This window comes from Castor canadensis, chromosome 9 (genome assembly GCF_047511655.1).
Source record: "Castor canadensis chromosome 9, mCasCan1.hap1v2, whole genome shotgun sequence".
NCBI classification, from domain to species: Eukaryota; Metazoa; Chordata; class Mammalia; order Rodentia; family Castoridae; genus Castor; species Castor canadensis.
In genome coordinates, this window is record NC_133394.1 from 134199292 (window position 1) to 134222017 (window position 22726).

General features: G+C 34.6%; 1 protein-coding gene across 2 annotated transcripts in view; it reads right to left on the reverse strand.

The window, feature by feature from the left end:
• Positions 1-274: 274 nt before the first annotated feature.
• The window catches only part of Stim2 (stromal interaction molecule 2), a 157219-nt gene continuing 134767 nt past the window's right edge, over positions 275-22726 (reverse strand). The window contains exons 6-13 of one of the 2 annotated variants that reach the window (XM_020182451.2): positions 21891-22068; positions 21238-21415; positions 16822-16989; positions 16556-16579; positions 16045-16145; positions 15568-15806; positions 6437-6710; positions 275-1941 (exon numbers count right to left, since the gene is read on the reverse strand). In XM_020182451.2, coding sequence (XP_020038040.1) covers positions 1464-1941; positions 6437-6710; positions 15568-15806; positions 16045-16145; positions 16556-16579; positions 16822-16989; positions 21238-21415; positions 21891-22068 — 1640 coding nt within the window. In that variant the 3' untranslated portion in view covers positions 275-1463. The remainder of the gene's footprint in view (positions 1942-6436; positions 6711-15567; positions 15807-16044; positions 16146-16555; positions 16580-16821; positions 16990-21237; positions 21416-21890; positions 22069-22726) is intronic. The other variant, XM_020182452.2, reaches the window with a different exon arrangement.

Below are 22726 nucleotides of genomic sequence, written 5' to 3' on the forward strand. Positions count from 1 at the left end.
TTTCACCTAACCAGCACAGACTAAGATACTACTATTTTACCCATAATGCTGACAAACCACGCTAGCTGATGTGTATCAGTCAGTTATTCATGCAAACATCCATTCATATTGCATTAACCACATCACTTATGATATAAGTGATGGAATAAAAAGACACGCCCCAGATGCTAATGTACTTTGTTGCTCTCTGTGACATTTCTCGCAGTAAAGCCTTGTAACAGCCTATTGCTTTAATGAATATCATACTTTACAAATTAATACAACACAATACAAATGCACCATAAATTTATATTTGTTAATCTTGATATTAGAACATTTAAACATTTCAAACTACATAAAAATATGACAAACAATATAAAATACAAAGAAATTTGTTGACAACTTACTTCCAAAACATCACTATTTCTTATATTGCAATTAAGCAACAAGACAGCTTACATAGCTCTCCAGAAAATATAGTGTTTCTAGTGGAGTGTTGTTATCAACAAAAATCAGCACAATCCCACACAATAATGTCTCCAATTTATTATCTTTTCCACAGTACAATTCTTTCACGAACCATACGTCCTTTGCAGTTACTTGAAGTCTGTAAACAAGTGCCTGAATCCCTACCCCCCACCTCGGTATAAGCTTGAGAATGTTTGAAGTCCTTCAATCAAGTTTCAACTCCTCAACTTGCATAAGGAATCAAGAGCCTTCTCTCTTTAGATTATTTATATTTTATCATACAGCCTGAAATGCAATAAATCACAGTGAAAGCCCTGGGGAAAACAAAACAATATGATCTTTACAGCAGGACTTGAAACTTTATAATATTAAATGCATTTGAGGAAGCATCCCATAATAAAAGCATGGGTTTTCATTTCCAGAAATCAAGTCAATTAGAAACCCTAGTTTCTACTTAAAAACCCATTTTGATCTAAAAGTGAAAACAGTCCCCTATCCATAGTCATTTTATAAACTCTATACAGTTTCACTTGCAGAGATTTTTTTTCCAGTCTGGAAAACAGTAGTGCAATTAGTTTTACTTCCTTTAAGTTATTTAGTCCATGATGTAAATAGCTCTGTGGAAAGATAAGAAGATGCTCTGGTAAACAAGAATTTTGCAAGCCCATGCTGGCTTACTAGTCCATTAAAGCTTGTAAGTCCATAGTGGCTTTTAACAAAATGTTATATATACATCACTAACAACAATGCAGAAATAAATAGGCAGAAATGGCTGTAAACTGTCTCATCTCTCAATGATTTTTCAGTAATAACTGGCTTGACGATTTACTATAGAATCACTTAAATAAGCGGACAGTAGACAGTTGCCCTTAAGGACATTCCACTATGGCATCCAGTCTGGAAAGCCTGAATGGAGTTACATTCCTAAAATTAAAACAAAAAAACCCAGGGAGTGGAGGGTAAGAGAGAAAAGTTTACAGATGCCACTTAAATGGAATTCCATCAAGTCAGCCAGGTCACTTAGACTTCTTCTTAAAGAGGCTTTTGATTTTTGATGGCTTTTTGCTCTTCTCTCCATTGTGATAAAGGTCATGTGGGATGCTGCTTATCCTAGTAACCTGTGGGACTTCCTGAATGGGTTTGCTGCCATTGCCAGCTGAGGAGCACGATGTGTGGCGAGGTTTAGGCACCGGGGTGCCACTAGAAAGCTGGTTCATGCTACAGGACTTCTCCAAGATGCCATTGTACACTTTGCTTGCAGGACTGAAGATCATGCTCTTGGTTTCTGTGAGACCTACACAATCAGGAGAGCCCCGGGAGAGATCTGCTGTTACAGGCGAATCTCCTCTGGAGGAATCCTCCAGGGAGAGCTCATCTCTGGATATCTTTCGAGGGGACAATGTTTGGTATATCTCGAGGCTTGAAGGAGGAGACTGTTTCCTTCCAATGGAAGAGTTTAAGGAGTCACACTCTGAAGCTGTGTCTGGCGCTTCCCTGAATGAGACAGGCAATGGTAAAAATTTTAGGTCAATCTGCTCTTAAAGAGTACTGGCAGACACTGTAATTAAAACAACTTTCATTGATTCTTTGTTGAAATATTAAAGGAGAAATTACACATTCCTATAAGCACTTCAACAAAACTAGAATATTTCTATTTCCATACAACTCATTAAATTTGATGTTTAATTTTTAACAAATTATATCTTGCAAACTAAGATTATAACTTAAGTTATGCTTTTTCAATTGAGAAAGAAATGAAAACATCTGAATTTAACACTTGAATTTTTGTGTTTTCTTCCAGTACTGAGCATTTTTTTCTTTAAAAAGCACAGAATACTATATATTTGAAAAGATGGAATTTTAGTCACTGCTTTTCCCTTCATTTAAGTTTTTAGTTATTAACATGATGAAAATATAGCTTCCCAAGCAAGTAAAGGAACACACCACACTATAATATGAGGCCTACCAAGTTTTAAAAAGGGGGCAGGGAGTTGAAGTATGGCAAAAAAGAGTGGATGTGAGGGAAAAGGCAACTATAGAATGCTAGTGCTAAAAAGTGGGCAGTCAATAAATTCTCACAGAATTATTTCTTTGTGAATGTTTCTCCCACTTTCTCCACAATGGAAAGAGAAGAGAAATAAAGAAGAGCAGAAAAATAAAGTTTATAACCTAACAACCATCATAGAGTAAATGCTATTTCTTCAAAACATACCTCAAATCAGTACTTCTATTACTGCCTTGCTACCATTCCTCTTCCAGAACCACCATGAAGTCAACTAGGAGTCCATACTTTAATTGTCTCTCTACTTCCATCCTGATGCTTCCCTTTCAGTTACTTATCTACACAGCCACTGATGTGACTTTTAAAAAATCCAATCAGTGTATGCCATTCACTTGCTCAAAACTTTCCAATGCTTTCTTTTATAGAGTAAAATCCAAAGCACTGCTGGGCACTGGTGGCTCATGCCTATAGTTCTAGCTAATTGGAAGGCTGAGATTGAGAAGATCATGGTTCAAGGCCAGCCCAGGAAAATAGTTTGTGAGACCACATCTCCAAAACAACCATAGCAAAATGCAAGCAGAAGAATGCCTGCTTTGCAAGTGCAAAGCCCTAAGTTCAAAACCCAGTCCCATATAAAAAAAAAATTCCTGACAAAGCCCTATACATCTGGTCTGTGGCTGTATCTTTAACAGGGTGTCCTTCTTTTTCCTCACTCTATCATGGCCCCCTTCTTCCTCCTGCAGCATGCCTTGGAACTCCCTCAGGGCTTTGCACTTTTCCACTCTGTTATAACCTTCCCCTCCATTTCTCTGCGGCTTACTTTATTTGTGTCTGCTAGGTTACCACTTTTTCCACAGAGAGGCCCCTCTTAGCCACCCCATATAAAATAGCATTCCCTTTCCTTTTACCTATCTTTACCAACCCAACATATACTAGTAGCAAAAATGATGTAATTTATTAACTTGTTTATAATCAATATCACAAGAAGAAAGGAAACTTAGTAAGGGGGAGGGTCTTACTAACTTCTGTATTTTCTGCACTGAAATAGTGTAAAGCTCATTGCAAGAAATTAGTAAAAACTGAATGAATGAATGAAATCCTGAGGAATAGGAACCATGTCTAATTTGTTTTTGCATGCCCTGAACCCAACATAAATATTGTTTATTCCATGAAAGAGGTAAGATTAAGAAATAAAAGGTAGAGCCAGGTTATAAGTAACAGGACAAAGAAATAAAGTGAGAAAAGGAATGGTGCTGCAGACAGGATGGAAAAACAAGAACACATATTATTATAATTCACCAGCTAGGCTAGGACCAGCTTACTTGTGACAAGCATAGCAAGGACTAAATTCCTATTTACAGAATGAATGAATTGAATGATCTCTCACCTTGGATGGCCTATGATTACTGTCACTTTTCAGATTATTTATATGTACTTATTTTTGACAAATATTTTATAATACTGTATTTTAGATATAAATTAGATGGCTGAGTTAATTTAGTCATTTCATGCACTTTATTCCACAAGTATGTGAAGATTATCTTTACTACAATCTCCCAGAAGTCGTAAGATTCCCTGGCTAATCAAGATTTAAATAATGGTTTCATATAATATACCTACATGCCAGAGATAATTTTCAAGTGCTTTCACTATTTGATAGTGGGTCCTGCTACCGTAGGCAGGAGGCAGTTAAGATACAAAGAAATATCAAACTCAGAAATCAATAAATAGTATGGACATTTCTGTAAAGCATCTTTTTGAAGTGGATGTCCGTTAACTGAACAGAATATGTAACTGTTCCCTGAAGCTATTGAGTGTCCAAAGTCAAAGCTGATTTACTTAAAATTTATGTGTTTACTTTCTTTTCTTCCATGTGGCTTTTGGCTGCTCTGTGTGTGAAAAGAATACTGATCTAGGTTAAGAGATGTAGATTCTCATCCTGGTCCTGCTATTAATTACCTGTGCAATCTTGGGCAAATATTTTCCTATCTGCTAAAGTAAAAGAATCTGATTGATCTTTAGTGTTACTTCTAGTTCTATAATATTTGATTTTCAAAACAAATAATAATCTAATATATTGCTCCTTCCTAACTAATCAGATTTGGAATGTAGGTATAGCACAACTTAAAATTTACATTCTTTCAAGTATATGGTTTTTTTTGACTACTGAACTTAACCATGTGTACTATTTATCCTATTTTTTTATTCATTTTTCCCTACAGTGACATATGGTTAAATCCACACAAGTTTCACAAATGTATAAAAAGAGACACGGGTGAATCATGTATGTGAAGCATGTATGTGGATAATGTATGAACATAAAAAGGCAGTAAATATTAAAAACTGTTACCATTTTGTAAGGATTCTGGTGGTTCATGAGAGATTTAAAAGAGGGGAAAATGTTTTCTGAATTCAAATTCTTTTCATATTTATGAGGTAGCTGTGAACTGCTGACCTGCTACCTGAGATGAGGACTGAACACGGGAAAAGCTCTTGGGTTTTCCTACTACTTTCCAAGAGTCACAAAAAACCACTGTGGTCTGTCAGTAAAGCCAGCTCTCTGGTGATCATGGTTATACTGACAAGATGTACACAAAAGCTAGTCCTAAAGTACTAACCAAGAAAAGTTGCATCAAATTCTCTAATTGCAATGAGGATACAAAACCTGAATTCTCTATTTGGGAATAAGCTTCACTGATCACCTTCTAATAAATTACCTTACACTAGTAGGTAAAATAATGATGGATGAAAAAATGATCATATGACAATCTAGAGCCACGATAGAGAGCTATGAGGGACACTGAGAGCACCCAGCCCATTGCCTTTGTTTTGTTTATGGATGTTAAAACTCTGAGGCCACAGGGCTACTAAGTAGCAAAGTCAGAAACTGACAGCAGTTTTTCTGTCAGTGCCATTCCATTTCAAAAGAGGAATGTGGTTTAGGCCTCATCAACTGCAACAGGCCTCAGGGAGCACTGGTATCTCTAAGCTGGACTAGAATACATTATTCTATACCCATTTAGTAAAAGAAATTAAGTTGGAAATTTAATTCAGCATTTCCTCCTTTAAGGGTTTTTCTCAAACCTTGGTTGTAAGATACTACTTATATGATAGCAAGTATCAGCAGACAACAGAATAAATCATGAAGTAGAACAAATAATTTTAAAACCTCAGTCAATTATATTTGATGTTTCTTTGTGTGCAAGTTTATTTAAGCTCAAGCTTCTGTATTTTAATAGAAAACTGTTCATTTGACAAGTTTATATTCTGACTCAAGTCAAATGTGTGCCATGGCTTCTAAGCAGTTATATCTCAAAATACTGACTTACAGAGATCTGTGGTAGGCAGAATTCTCCAGACAGCTTCCAAATTCCCAGTCCCTGGTGGGTATATATATACACACACACCTTCTCCCAGTTATTTAAACAAACACAAATTCAAGTGCTGCTGGGAAGGTACGTCACAGATAAAATTAAGGCCTCAAACTTATTGATCTTAACATGGAGAGATTATCATCCTACTAAGGAAATCTGAGTCCAGAGACTCGATCAGAGATGGAGGAAATCAGGATTCAGAGCAAAGGCTGGATTTACAGAAGGAAGCTTGTTACTGGCTTTGTCACATGGCAAGGAAGCCTTTAGGAACTGAAAGCAGACCCCTGATGAGAACGGCACAAAAGCAGGACCTCAGTCCTAAATCTCAAGGAACTGAATTCTGCTAAGACCGCATGAGCTTTGAAGGGAATCTCAGACTCTAAATAAGAACATAGTCCAGCCACCACCTTGATTTTAGCCTTCTGAGATCCTGAACAGAAACAGGCATACCAGTTGTGGACTTCTGACACACTGACCTAATACCCAGAAATGGGTGTTGTATGAAGTCACTGAACCTGGGGTACCGTGTGACACAACAACAGAAAGCTATTACAGTGCACCACAGCTCCCACCCACGCGACTCTGTATACTATGGTTTATTCACTGCCAATACCATTGCTTTTCAGCAGTGAAGTAAATGGCCTCCTCTTCCTCTTCATTCCGATAGAGTGCGGGGCAACTTGACACTGAGAGGATGTCTGGATCCGGGGAAGGCAACGCGTGCTGGGGATGCTGGGGGTGGGGAGAATGCCTAGGGTGGGCCGGGTGGGGAGCATGTGGAGGAAGTTGTGCTCGCTGGGACTGTGGCGATGATGGCACAATGCTGCGACGTGAGCGACACAAACTACTGCTTCTGGCCAAAGATCCGGCAGGTTTAGCCACAGGTCCTGAAAGACATAAGCCAATGAAAATGCTCAAAACATTCAATGTGTCCTTTGGGGTCGCTGCAAATACACTCAGGAGAACTGATGTCATTAATGTATCACAATTTAATCTTTATACAATAACTATGTAACTATTACCATTTTCGACCACCTATACTAGGAAAATGAAACAATAGGAAATAAAAATGTAACAAGAATGACAAGTCTAAAAATTAAACAGAAGTGAACGTAAACACATGTGGCTATAAAATCTAACAGTACTAACCACAAAGGCTTACAAATTTACCCAATATAACAAACCCTTAAATTTAAAAATCAGTAGATGTTTATAAAGAAACTGTATTTTATAGAAAACTTCTTTTATGAATGTTAAAATTAAAACAGGAGACTTAACAGTATAAAGTAGATTGCCATCCCAATCTACCTTCTTTTGCCTCTGAAACTTTTTGTGAAAATTGCCTATATGTAGCATTGCTTAGATCTAAATGACAAAACACTCAATATTTGTATAAAACTGTTAAATGAGGTTTTAAATATTTACCTCAAATTAATGGCAGAACTTCACCAATTATCATAGTAGTGAAAAATATTGTTCTGTATTGGATTGCCATTTTATAGACATCCTGACCCATTTCTTTAGATGGTATTAGGTTTAAGAGCCAATTCAAAGTTTATTTTGCTGAAAATTTGGAATGTATAAAATAATGGATTAACAAAAACTCATATCCAAAACATGTTGAAAGATTTGATAGTGCTTTTTTTCCTTTTAAGAGTAATAATATTTGAAATTATTGTAATTCAACAACATAACCTTTTAAAGTCAATTTTTCCCAATAGATATGTTTTAATGTCATATAATCAATGTAACTAGGTTTTGACTAGTAGTAAACTAAGTACTTTTATGTATATTTGAAGGTGACTTCAAAAAACTCATGAGTAGGCTGACAGATGGCTCAGGCAGTAAGAGCTCCTGCCTAGCAAGTGTGAGACCTTGAGTTCAAGCCCCAGTGCCATCAACCCCCGCCTCCCCTCCACCCCGAAAAAAGTCCATAAGCAGTTCTCAAAGCTTATAAACTCTCAGGAACTACTAACAGAATAGTAGCCACCGCCCCAGTCCTCTGACTACATTTCTATCTTCCTAGGTCACATGTTCCATGCATTCCACTTACCTGTTCCATTTTCTATCCCAAACTCAAGAATGTCACTTAACTGATTATTCCTTCCGTTCCTTTATTTTCATCATCTCTCTTGCTACTTAACTAATGCTATTTAAAATCAAATGCTGAAAAGACCAACCTACAAAACAAGCAAACAATTACAGCAACAAGAAAACTTCCTCTACCCCAGACTATTCTCTGACAAAGCATTCTTCCTTTTTATGAAAAACAGTGATCTATGTTATTGTCTCCAGAACTATGTCTTCACTCATTTGTGTAATAAATTGTAACGTGCTTACATAGTCAAAGTTTCACGGAAACAATCCTCCACCAGGTCGTGATCCACTTCTTAGTTACTAACTTCACCGAAAATCTTAATTCTGCTTTGACCTCTAACCAGCACCTGACATTGTTACTGTGTTCTTTCCTTCACTTCTCCCAGCAAATTCACTTTCATCTTTATCTGTCCCTGCTTGGTCTTCAAGGTTCTAAGCCTTATTCCATTCTTGTTTCATTTATTCATTCTAGCAATCCCATCCGCTCTCATGACTTTGATTATCATTTATAGTCTATAAAAGGCCACATCTATACTCTATGTTTAATCTTTCTCTTCGACTTCATAGCCTTAAATCCAACTGCCCACTGGATAATTGAATGTCCCACAGAAGCCCAACTGAATGCAACATTTTCCTCTTGAAATTCATTCCTTCTTCTGTATCCCTTGTCCCAGTAAATAACATCACCACCTACCCAATTAAATGAATTATAAACACAATTCTTGACTCTTCTTCCTCCATCATAATCCACATCAAATTAACCATGAAGTGTTTCCAATTCTACCTCCATCTCTCTCAAATTTACCCACATCCCCACTGCCAATGGACTATATTGGGCTCCTAACTGATCTTTCCCTTCCAGTGCATTCTCCACATATTCACTCAAAAATGGAAAAGGAGAATTAAATTTTATTGCTTAAAACTCTTAAGGCAAACTGCTTAACACTTTAGTGATTCAATATGATCTAATATTTACAAACTGTATTTTGTGTTGTGTTTCTAAGTCAGGAAAAAAAATTTGATTTTAATAAGGGATTCCCCCACAAAACAGCCCAAAATAATAAGCAATGTAGATTCTTCTGGTTCTAGCAATGTGGTGTGGTCAAAGGTAGTCTGATCAGTACTCCCAACCTCCCAAAACATACTCTAAGTACTTTTGAATACTTCAATATGCTGGATAAATGCATAGCAATTGTCTTAAATGCATAACTGAGCTTGCAAGTAAGAACAGAAAATTCTCAAATGCCAAAACAAAGATAGTAAGAGAAAATACTAATCGGTCTATGGGTGATGCTACAATTGCTATGGAAGATTATCAGTCTCAGTAATCTAAGGGACTTGGGTTTAATTTGGGATTATGTCCACATGAGGCAAGGAATCTGAATTTTAAGTGAGTGACTAGAAGGTCTACTACATTCTCAGTGAAATGGCACATTAGAAAAAAAAATTTGACCAATGAATAAGGAATTTTTTCCATTGCATGTCTATATATAGGAATTTTAAAGGGCCCTATAAAAAACAATACTCTGGGACTAAACCTCCTATTAGCTTGTAGTTTAAGTTCTTATTACCAGAAGAATCTGTGAAACTGTAACCTAAAAATTGACCCTGAATTGGTGATATCCTTGTAACTACTGCCATAAGCAAAGAAAATCATTTTGAGGGTACTTTGACCTCTCACAAAGTTTTTATGGGAGGAAAAAAAAATGTTAATCCCATTAAAATTTTTTTATAGTTCAGTTAAAAAAAAATGCAGCAAGACAGAAAATGCAATCTATGCAAACACAATAAGCTTATGAAATAATCAAGAATAACAGGATTATCAAATGAAAATAAGGGTCTAAAATCATCAAATTATAAAATAATACATTTCAATATAAGAAAAGAACAAGATATTAAGAGAAACATATTTGATGAAGAATCATCAAGAACTAGCAGAAATTAAAAAGTCAGTGAAATGAAAAATTCAATCATGGATGAAACATTAAATGAAATTAAACAGAGATAAAGAAACAATTAGCAATCTACAAGACAGAGTGAGTGAATTTCTCTGATTTCAGGATGGTTAGATAAAACTGGATATCCACATACAGAAGACTCAAACTAGATCCCCATTTCTCACCCTGCAAAAAAGTCAACTCATAATGGATCAAAGATCGTAACATAAGACCTGGAACTTAGAAACTACTAGAGGAAAACATGGGAGAAACTCTTCAAGATACAGACACAGGTAACAACTTTCTAAAATGACTCCAATAGCTCAGGAAATAAGAGTAGGAACTGATAAGTGAGAATGATTTAAAAGACTCTACACAGCAAAAGAAACACTCAACAGAATGAAAGAGACAGCCTACAAAAACATATGCCAGCTATTCATTCAACAGGGGATTAATATTCAAAATATATAAAGAACTAAATCACATATGAATAAAAGAAAAAAAAAAGAATTAAATAAACAACCTAATGATGCAACTAAAAAAAAAAGAACTAAAAAAATTAAATGTCAAAAGAAAAATAATCCAACCAAGTAAGTGAGCAAATGAACTAAACAGTTTTCAAATAAAAAAGTACAAATGGCCAATAAATACATGAAAAATGTTCAACATTCTTAGCTATCAGAAAAATGCATATAAGAACTACACTGAGATCCCATCTCACCCCAGTCAGAATGGCTGACATCAAGAAAACAAATAGGCTGGGTGCTGGTGGCTCACCCCTGTAATCTGACCTACTTGTAGGAGGACTGAGTTGGAGGCCAGCCTGGGCAAAAAGTGAGACCCTATCTCAAATAACCCAACACAAAGAAAAGACTGTTGAGGTGGCTTAAGTGGTAAGGCATCTGCCTAGCAAGCATGAGGCCCCGAGTTCAAACCCCATCTCAAAAAATAAATAAAAGAAACAAACAAATTTAAAAAGGAGAGAGAAAGAAAACAAGTAACAGGCTGGGGTTGTGGCTCAAGTGGTAAGGTGCCTGCATAACAAGCTGGAGGCCTTGGGTTCAAACTCCAATACAATCACCTAAAGAAAAGAAATGTCAAAAATAGCAACAAATGTTGGTGAGAATGGACGGAAAAAGAAACCTTATTCATGGCTAGTGGGAATGTAAATTAGTCCAGCCACTATGAAAATCAGAATGGAGGTTCCTTAAAAATTTAAAACTAGAATCTACCATGTACTGATTTAAAGAAGAAATAGGAATAAACATGTAATCTACAAAAAACAACAAACTCCACAAAAAACAGCAAAAAACTTTATACTTCATGGTAAAAATTGCAAACATTCTCTTTAAAGTCAGAAATATAATCACTATTGCCTATAGTCAGCATTTCTTTTCAACATTGTACTGGAGGTCTTACTTTGGACAACAAAGAAAGTAAAAGAAGGCATAAACATTGAAAAAGAAAAGAAAACAACAACTGAATTATTGTTTACACAAAAAAGCAAAAGATTCTCATAAGAGAATTCAGTGTTCCTGGATATAAGACCAACACCCTAAAACCACAACAATTTGATGGTTTGACACACAATTTTTAAAGTAATGGCAGCTCTGTAACTACACATATCTGTAAGGTACCTAGAAATTAGTCTTTATAAAAAGGATATGAAAGACTTGCACAGAAAGAATAAAGTATCAATTTTAGAGATATAAAGTAAAATCTCAATAAATTACAAAATTTATTCAAAGTAATTCTCCTCAAATAAATCAACAAATTCAAAAAAAAAAGTCTCACTCCAGAAAAAAATTTCCAGTGAAAATTTTCATGGAATTTCATTAGCTGATCTTAAAATTCATTAAGAAAAATTAGTCAAGAGTAGTAATTCTGAATTTAAATGACACAAGAAGACTTAGTCTTATCAAATATCAATAGTTCTACAAAACTGTAATGACTAAAAAGCAGAGTGGAGCCAACAGAACCAAATAGAGAGCTGGTGCACATAAATATCTATGGAGAGAAGGGTTACTTACTACAAGTCAGCAGACAAAAAAGCAGAAGTTAGGCTAGAACAACTGTTTCTCCATACATTAACAGATATATTTAGATTTCAACCTCACACAATGAGCAAAAATAGCTTCCAGGTGGATTAAAGAACTAAAGGATTAAAGGAAAACCTAAAAAGTTTGAGGAAAGCAAAGAATAATCTATCATCTTTTGAAATGGGCATAAAAAGCAAACAACAGATTCCCAAATTTGTCATTAAAAAGCCAAAGACTAGGGGACCATACCTGCAACCCTCAAATAACCAGAAAATAGAAAGAACATTTCCAAATCAGTAAGGAATCTTGGAGAGATTTCAGGGCCATAATAAGTAACTCAGAGAGGAAGAAATCTGAATGACAAATGCCAAAGGGTGAATTGTACTTGACCTCGGCAGACATCAAGGAAATAATTATCGAAGTAATGAGATGCATTTCAAATTTATTCAAGTTGAAAAACAAATCACTTTAGGTATGAGTGAGGAATACAGGCATACAAGCACTCTTTCAGAGTGGGTGTATAAGCTGAACAACTTGGCAATGAGTAGCAGTTTATTCCTATGTGTCCATGCAGAGAAATTTCAGAGTTATGTACAAGGAGATATAAATAAGGATGCTTGCTACACTATTTTTTATAAGGGAAATAAAGCAGAAAGAACCTCTTGGTGGGAAAATGGATAAACTATGTTTTTAATACAACAAACTATAATTAACTGATTAAGCAATTAAATGAATTTTTAAACAGAAAATTTCTGGAATATATTTTTGAGCAAAAGAGTTACAAAACAGTATCTATAATTTGATAGCATCTATGTAAACTCTTAAAACACAATACCATGGTATACACTGCTATGGACATATATTATGTACAACAGGCTTTAGAATCATACACAATTTTATAGGAGCGGAAAGGGGAGGCAATGTGGTTTAGATGTATCTGTAATGGTTTGTTTCAGAGAAAAAGAAAGGTGAATAAGGCAAAAATGTTAAAAATCTGTCAGCTCTGTAGTAGATGGGCATATTATTGTGAGTAGTTTTAAGTACAGTGAAGGGCTTCATAAGAAACTTTAAATAAACTGTTACTTCATTCCTATTCTAAAAGCTTTTAGCAGACACTTAAGAACAGTGTGAAGCAGGAACCATCCTCTGTTCTCCTACTCACACTGAGCCGTTGATATTTTCTGCTTTTCCTTCACATATACTTAAAACATAGACAGTATTATTCTGGTAGTGTTAGAACCTTTCACTTTGTTCTTCATATAACGCAAGCATGTTTTCTTGTCATTATTTCAAATGCCAAATTTACACATATATGGAAAAAAATCTCAACCACTATGGAGATATCTCACGATAGCACCTTTATCCTACTCTTGACCCTACCCCTACTGCTAACAGCTTCCCATTTATCAGGTTCAGAAACTACACTTTTATAGCTACAGAATGGAATACCACCATGGTGCCACTGGGTGGAGGCAGAGCTCTCCTGTTGTAATCTGCAGCGTGAGTTAGTTTTTAGAGACAATAAATTTGATCACAGCATTTCTAAACCATCACATTAAATTTCAAACAAACTCTCAAAAGGTTCATATTTCAAATATTTCTGCATATCACAATACTTTAAAACTTTGACCAATTATTCACATTTAGTTTGTTTTAATGTGCTGATCCATCCCCCCCCATAAAAAGTGTTTTTTAAAAAGGCAAAGAAAAACATTAGTTACTTTACGGAATGCATCTTCGAATACAATTCTGATTCTATGTATTCTGAAGAAAAACTACAAATTTAAAAGGTGCCAGGGGCCAGTGGCTCACGCCTGTAATCGTAGCTACTCAGAAGGCAGAGATCAGGAGGATCATGGTTTGAAGCCAGCCTGTGCAAATGGTTTGCGAGACCCTATCTCAAAAACCCCTTCACAAAAATAGGGCTGGTGGAGTGGCTCAAGGTGTAGACCCTGAGTTCAAGCCCTAGTACCGCAAAAAAAAAAAAAAAGCTATAGTTTTCAAGCAAGTGCATATACTTTTCAACCAGTGCTGTACTGGAAAAACTAAAGGACATGTATTTCAAATAAACAAACAGAACTGACAACAATCAAACTTTGCAGCCAGCCAACTTTTAACTATCACTACCTTGCAGCATGAGGCAAGGAAGGGAATGAAGACCTGTACTTCCGGTGCCCACTGCACTTAGAATTTGCCTCCTTTACTCATCTGCTTGAATACAATTCTGATTCTATGTATTTTGAAGAAAAACTGCAAATTTGAAGAGTTTGTGCCTCCTTACTTTCCTGGCCCTAGAGAAGGGCCTTTCAACTAGAGAATTAAAACCAGAGAAAGGATACAGCTCATAGTCACTGACTGAGTATTCATTGGTAAATTAAGGGCTTTGTTTCATAAAACTGTTCTAAAATAAGTGTCCTCCATTCTTTGGACCCTTGTTCTATCCATACTGTAAAAAGTCACAAATATTGGAAAAATGGACCAGGTAGGCAATAACAAGGATAAAGGATTTTTCAAGTGAATTCTAACATAAGAAAGATACCACTATAAATTTAAAACCTTTGTAAATTTGCAAAGAGTTAAAGCTAAAATATTTGTATTTCACCTTCCCACACAAATGTATTCTTACAATGTAAAAAATTTTAAAGCAGAACATAACCAAGCAATGTAATAAAATTACACATGTAAAAAAAACTATCTTTGAGAGAAGTACTACTTTCTAACAATAAAAAAATTATAACCAAGTATGGTGGTGCATGCCTATAAACTCAGCACTTGGGAGGCTGAGGGAGGAGGATTGTGAGTTCAAAGCCAGTTTCTAGGGAGATCTGTAGCAACAGGGAGATCCAGTCTCAAAAAACCCAAAAATATCCTTAAATATATGTTTAATTTAAATATAGTATATAATAAATACAAATTTAAACATAATACATAACATATATTTTAATATAATGTTTTCCTAAACAAGCAGCTTAATTTTGCTAAGAGACAAATTGATTGAGTACTTTGTGAGTTAAACAGAGCAGAGTAATATCCTTTCAATAATAGGACAGAATTGAAAAAGCAAAACAATATACTAAAAAATGTGACAAAATAAAAAAATTAATTACAGACTGTCTCAAAAGTTGACAGCAAGTTAGTGGCAGAGCTAGGATTCAAACAAGGTTTCCAAAATCTTCCCCCACTTTTTATTTTGACTGTAGATTAAGCTGTCATTTGAAATGATGTTTTCCCTCAAAGTTCAGCACTTCAGTTACACAACAATTTGGATTTGTAATGTGCTGTCCTTACTCTGTTTTTAAGGAGTCCCTCATTTCAATTAGTTATAAGAAATGTTTTAAAAACAAAGTTCGGTAGTTTACACTTAATACTTTGAGTTATATATAACAGTTGCTCAAACATTTATGATCCATTATGAAAATTAATCAAGCATTCATGCTTCTGCACAGTTTGTGTATAATTTGTACATAACTAAAATGTATAATATATAAATGTGTACTACATATACTATTCTCAAATAGTAAACATTTAATTAGCAACAAAAAGAAAACAGAGAAAATGAATAATGAACAAAATTTTTGTCTCAGATTTCAAAGTATGTAATTGCTCAAAAGACATGGTAGGAATTTATTTCAAAAACCATACCAATACTTGTTGTTGAACTTGCCACTTACCAGGAAATTGAGACACTATTGGAGGTGTATCTTCATCTAAGTCATCAACTCCCCCAGCAATTGGATAGGGTGGAATGGAGACTCTGGGCATTACCACCCAGCTGTGATCAGAATAAAGGGAAGAGGTCAGGCTGGGAAGTCCCGAGTTATGGGCTATCTGAAAGCCACAGATTTTCTCAATTTGTTGCCAGCGAAAAAGTCGTTCTCGTAAACAAGTTGTCAACTCAGAGAGAGCTTTCCTGAAAAGCCAATATAGGAATTACTTATTGCTTATAAGCTTTAATGTGGCACTGAAAAAAAAGGCAGTTACATGAACAGACCATGGCAATTAACTGATTTCAAGAAGAAATTACCAAATCTTAGAATTACTGTAAATAATGAAACTATGTATGATTCAATGATAAAGTTAAATAAAAACACCTGTAAAGTATACATTTCAACACAATAGCAAATAAAGAGGTAAGATAACATCCTTACTTTGCTTCCAGAATTTTGTGATCTACTTCATCTAGGGAGGAGCTATGTGCAACATGCAGCGTCCCAAAGACTGTGCTTCTCTTCTTTTTAATTTTTTCTGCCTAGAAACCCAAAGGGAGAAAAATAAAGCTAGGTTTGAAAAAATGAATATACATATACTAAAAGTTTATTTTGGTTCTGAATATATTAATAATCATAAAACCAGTGGAGAATTATTAGCCAAGATATAACCCTGTTTTCCAAAAAAAGAAAACAGATGAGGGAGAAAGCATGCTTTCTTAAGTCAATCAATGTAATTGAAAACTTGGTTCTGAATTTTTCTCTAATTTCTATGGTTGAGAAAGATCTGAATCTTCTATTAAAAGTGATAGAAAAACATTAGCTATATCCTACTGTGATAAGGTGTTAGTAAGTGAACTGAGTATGTATTTTTTCTAGAATTCACATTAACACTTACTCTTATTCCACACATTTAATAAGCACAAACGTTAATTTCTAGTTAACTACTAACCTGAATCAAATATGAAGCGGCAACCTAAGAGGAGAAAAGCTCTGTATAAAACATTTATGATAATGATAATAATGATAATTTCTAAAGGAAACTAAGGTCACTTTGAAAACTATATATGCACTTCTCTTCATATAGTAATCAATTTACACAATAAATTTTAATCCAAGAAAATAATCTGCAATAAAACTGTTATTCACTTCTTTGTATTCCAGTTGACTCATTCCTCTAGAATGCAGTTAAGAAACAATAAATTTTGAAGAGAGTACCTCATCCTTAGCAATAGCTAGCTGCATTTCAGCATTCTGTCTTTTAATATTATAGTACTGTACTTCTACTTCATGAGTTAATTGAAGCCATTTTTGAAGTGCATCTGGAACAGACCAGTTGCTTCTCAGTTCAAATTCTTTCTCAGCCTTTTTTAGAGCCATGCGAACCTAGAAGGACAAATAAAGGAAGGCATAGAGGCTCAATTAAGGTATTTTTAATAGCAAAAGCAAAGATAAAAAGCAATTTTAATTATACTCATTACAACATCTTTTTAAATCACTAAGTTGAAATACAATATATCTCTTGCATTAAAACTACAACTGAAGTTTTAAGTGCATCTTAAATCCATTAAGTGAATTCACTAAGCAAAACTGTTAAAGGCAGAGAGGACAGAGGAGAGATACACAAATTAAAAGTGATCACACTTTTCCCATAATGCATTTTCTGTTTATGAAGTAGGACATGAACAAATATCAAAACTGGTGGATACCTGATCTATTATTTCTTTTAATGTTCCAAGAAGAGCCTACTAGAGCTCCTTAACTATAAACTTAATTTTTAAAAGTAATTATACTTTTGTGACATCTTCATGTCCAGTTATTTCTCAATATAGTATCTGCCTATTCCAATCTTTCACCCCTTCTTCTACTTAACTCACTGCTTCGAAATACACCAGAAAGTAGATATCAAGCATTTATTTATAGAGCATGTGGAAATTTGAAGAAAACAGATAACATGAGAATCTACTTAACTTTTTTCTTGAGAAACTATGCATACCCTTCAATGTAAGGAGGTATTTCTCCCAGCTGCCCTTTAAGGGAGCTAGCAAATAAATGGGCCAGGGAGGGGAGAAACTTCGTGTTTTAGGTGTTAGTAAGTACTAGGAAAAAATATCTTAAGAAAAGCCTTGCTAAAAAATGACACAGGAAGAAGAAAAAAATCTATTCTTGAAATGATTTACTTAAAAACTAGCAACAGTGAAATATAAAGATATGTGTAGACCTGATGGAGTTTGTAGTATTACATGCCCTTCAGACAAAGTGATGAGTGAATTACATAGCACCCTGCTTCTGGTGAACCATAACTGTAGTTAACTGCCTTTGAAGCTAACTAAGGCTAACTAAGGTAACGACATTCCTAAACTAAAGAGCAGAGGAATGTTTGATCTGAACAAACCCAGCATATTTAAATAAACTTTATTGTGTGCCAGAATAAACTAAGAAGAGGACTGTACACAAACTTCTGGTAATGAAATAGAACAGCTGTCAGATACTGTGAAAAAAGAATTATGTAGAAAAGTATTTTTTAAAACTCCAAAATTTAAAAAAAAATCACATTGGGATACACTAAGTAGACCTACTGAGAGAGGGGAGGCAGAGAGGGAAAAGAGAGGGAGGGAGGGAGGGAGAGAAAGAAAGACACACAGAGAGAAAGTAAAAGTAATGGTAAGATAGGACTTATTCACTGAAAGCAAGTTCTAGGCAATACTTTCCTGGCATAATTGATCATGCAATGTGCATGGAACAATGTGTGTTTAGTAACACAGTTGGGTAAGACATGTGGCATCCTTGTTAATCTCTCAGGAACAGAGACTTTGACATCCTATTCTGTATCACACCACAAAGTATATGTCAGCAAACCTTTTTCTCACAAGATTTTGATACTTAACTTTCTATATAATTTTCATTTCTAAGGTAGTATACAGAGAATCTTTATGATTACAGAGAAAAACTGGTGAAAATCTTCTGAGAAAAATAAATTCATTTAACACATTTTCTATGTTTGTATTGAGCTCTTTAAGATCACCAGGGCAATTTCCTCTAAAGAGCTCAATACAAACACATTTAAGACAGAAACTATGAATTTGAGCATAAACTGATACTGAACAATGTCTACATTGACTGTTAAATAATGTCTCAAAGTTTTGGAATTGTGACCTTACCATAATAGCAATTATTCAACTGTTTTCTCTGCTATCATTCATAAATTTACTATCTGACCAAAATTCTAACACTTAGTTTGAATTACATGGTTATTCAATCTGAGTAGTTATAGTACCTTTTGCAAATGGTGAATTATTGTTTATAGGTATGATAATTATTTTTATTTATAAGACAGCAGTAAGTAACAATGAGCTACAGAAAGAAACGTCTGAAAACCTGGTGTCTAAACCCAATTTTATTAACTCTGAAAACTTCAGCAAGTTCTTAACTCCTTACCCTTATTGTCTAATGTAGAATGGAAATATTAGGACTTATTCTAAGATTCTTGAGAGTTTTAAAAGAATAAAATAATTGATGTAAAAGCTATTTAAATTACACAAAAATCTAAAGTGGAATATTAGTCATCCAAAAGTTTTTGTTTTAGGGAAAATAACACTATACAAACCACATACAAAATTTTTTTGCCTTCTAATTTTGAGTAGTCAATTATCACCTAGGAAAAAACATAGCAATGCTTCAAATTATATGGAATTGTAGTTTATGTGTTGGTATGTGTAAGTTAATTTCTAGTTAAATTTCCTTCTACAACTGAAGCTTTTAACAGTAGTATGGGGAAGACAAGAGACTTCGAAATATGACATACAAAATCTTGCCTTTGTCATGTAATAGCTATCTAATCTATGGCAAGTTATCAAAGCTCTCTATAAATCTCATCTGAAATATCTATGTATTGTAAGGATTAAAGTTTATGAGCAAACCATTGGCCATGTGTTAAGCATAAACTTCTGGCACATAGCAAACACTCAGAAAACTGTTTCTTATCAATATAATCGTGTTGGACAGAGTTCTTTCTAAAATACCCATTTCTCCTCTGTAAGCCATCTCTTGATGGCTCAGAATCTTTTGAGGATTATGTTTATACTGTCACATGATATTGTGGTAACCTTAACATCTATTGAGGTGTGCAAGGTCTTTATGTAAAAATCACAGATCTGAATGATCATCATTCTTGAGTTCCCCCCACTCTTTTTTAAAATATTGTATCTTCTCTCTCAATGTGAGGCAGTAACCTGTAAAATACTACTATCAGTTTTTTTTTTCTTTTTCTTATTTGCTTTCTTATCTGCAAAGGTTAGAAAAATAGCTAACAAGCTTGCTAGAAGCCCTGAGAACAAATCAAGAGAGAGAGACATGTCAGTGGGAACAGGCCAGGAGTTCTCACAAGAATAAAAAGAACATACTATCTAATTGCTGGACACAACATAATTTTGGCTAGGCTTCTTTTGCTAACTCCCTGATTCTTTACTACATTCTGTACAAGTAAGATATCCCAATATGTCAGTTTTTAAAAAGGTATTAAAAGAAAGAAAGAAACAGATGTCTAGGGTATGTGGGGAAGCTCAACTAACAGTAAAAAAAAAGAGAGAGAGAGAGAGAGAGAGAGAGAGAGAGAGAAGCCTGATTTAACAATAACAATAGAAAAGCCTGAGTTCAGTCCAACAAATCCTCCTAAAATGACAACCTACAAGAAAGTAGTAATGCACAGTATATTCTCCCATAAATTGAAATTAAAATTTATTCATCACATAATTCTTATCTCTTATTTAACAATTGATTGAGAAGACAATAGTGCAAAAAACAAAGTGGAAGGTTCTTGCCCCTGCTTTACAACTAACTAATTTTGAGCAAGTCTCCCAATCCTCATTTTGTTCCTCAGTTTCTTCTTCAGTAAAGAAATGGTCAAAGTCAGAAAAAGGACAGAGGACCATGAAAAGAGAGGTTCGAATAGCATTCTTTGAAGATGGAAGAAGGGTTCATGAGCCAATGCAGGCAGCCTCTAAAAGGGGGAAAGGCAAAGAACAGACCCCTCTGGACTGCAGTAGAATCATAGCCCTGCAGACCCATGTTCAACCCTGACCTTCAGAACATTAAGAAAATGAATCTTATGTTTACTTATGCCATGGTTGTGACAATTTTTATAGCAGGAAATGAATGCATATGCATACAATTAAATTTGCCCAGAACCTTACTTTCTCCAAAAGACTGTGCAATGCCTGAATGCCTACTACATTCTATTTCAAATAAGTGGGTAGGGGAAATAAATATTAGAAGGATGAATTTTATACAGCTTTGAAACTTTTTAGCAGATTATGCTCTAAAACCATTTAACAGGAATCAAATGAATGCCTAATAGAGATCCTTTACCTTTAGAAAAGTTCAAAATTAGATGTAATTTATTTTTTCATGACAAACGCATATTACAATGTTAAATAAATTGTAATGTTAACAATTAACATAGCATAAAGTAAGATTTCTTGAAAGAATGAACATGATGGTAACTTTGTTATTCAGTTACCACTTTGTTAATTTAATATATGGACTTTGATCACTATAATAACAAACAAATGAGGAACAGTATACTGTATTTTATACTGAGGAACTAATAAATATGTACTTTTTAAACATAAGTACCTGCTCCAATTCTTGCTCTGCATATTGGCGTCTACTCAATTCACATTCAGCTCCCTCCCTTAGCTCTCTTAGCCGACAAGCCTCCTCCTTGGCATAATTGATTTCATCCATCATTTTGCGTTCTAGATTTTGCTTTTCTACAGCAACATTTCTGTTTTCTTCCTGTGCCTTTTCAAGCCTTAAAGAAGAATAAAAATTTCTTGTAAGAGTTTCCAAAATTTGGCTGGAGGAGTGGTTCAAGCGGTAACAGTGCCTGCCTAACAAGAGTTTAGAAATTTCATTTTCTTTATGAAAGAAAAAATACTGTGTCATGCCATTTGATACCCATTTTAATCAGAATTCACAGCATTTTCTATTAACCTTAAATTTGGGTAATTAAAATATCAAGCAACCTACTATACAGCTATTTTGGTTACCTTGGGTTCAAGATAGAGATAACAGGTAAACACTCTTTTGCAAGAAGACTCTAAAGAAATTCATAATTATTTAAATCAAGTTAAAAATAAAATTAAACTCCACATATAATGCCACATCTTAATTTCCTTCCACTGATTCCAAGTACCATTTATAATAAACATGTAATTATGACAATTTTCTAAAAATATGAAATAAAATGTACTTTATATAAATAAAGTTAAGATTTTTTCACTTACCTCTCTTGTAAGTCCATAAGACTTTGCTCTGCAGTTTGTAGACTCTCTAAGTCTTTCATCATTTTTGCAACATGTTCTTTTGATGTCTTGTTCTGTGTATAAGCAAACCAACACCCTCCAACACCAATTACTATAGAAACTGTGAGAATAAAATCCTTCATCCAGTTATGAGGTGGGCCTATGAAGAGAATCACAGATACTTGTTTACAACATTCTTTGAGACTAGTTCGATTTCTTTTCAAATTACCTGATAACATCATGTTCTCTGAATTAGGCTTGCTCCCAGGTTAAAGGAGAATATAAATATTCCTGACCAAACTGCAATGGACACAATCTAACTGAAGACAATCTCCCAATGGATTCAGTCAAAAACACAGGATAAGAAAAAGGTAGTCAGGGATCCTATCTAGGGAACGCTTGGCATAATAGGCAGGGTTCTCTTTCCTAAGGCTTGTAATTTCCAACAACTCTCAAAAGGGGAGTTCCAGCTGTTGCACCAACTGCTCTCTTAGCCTAAGCCAAAAAAGAACCAGTAAAGTCATGGAACCCAATCGACCACTCTAGTAACCCTTTTTCAGAAGGACCATCCACAAGATGGTATCATAGAAACTTGAAAGTGTCCTCAGTCTAAGAATTTAATTATTTTTGCCTCCTAACTTGTCATCTGTGAAAGCCATTTTTCTTGTATTAATTTTGTTATTCTTTTTAGCTTCCGAAAAATAAAACGCAGTTCCTCTAAAATGTGTACTCTTCACTTTCTTCCAAAGCAGATTGAAATTTGAAATTAAATAAACATATAAACCTCCTTCTGGGGAAAAAGTATTCCTATCAAAGTA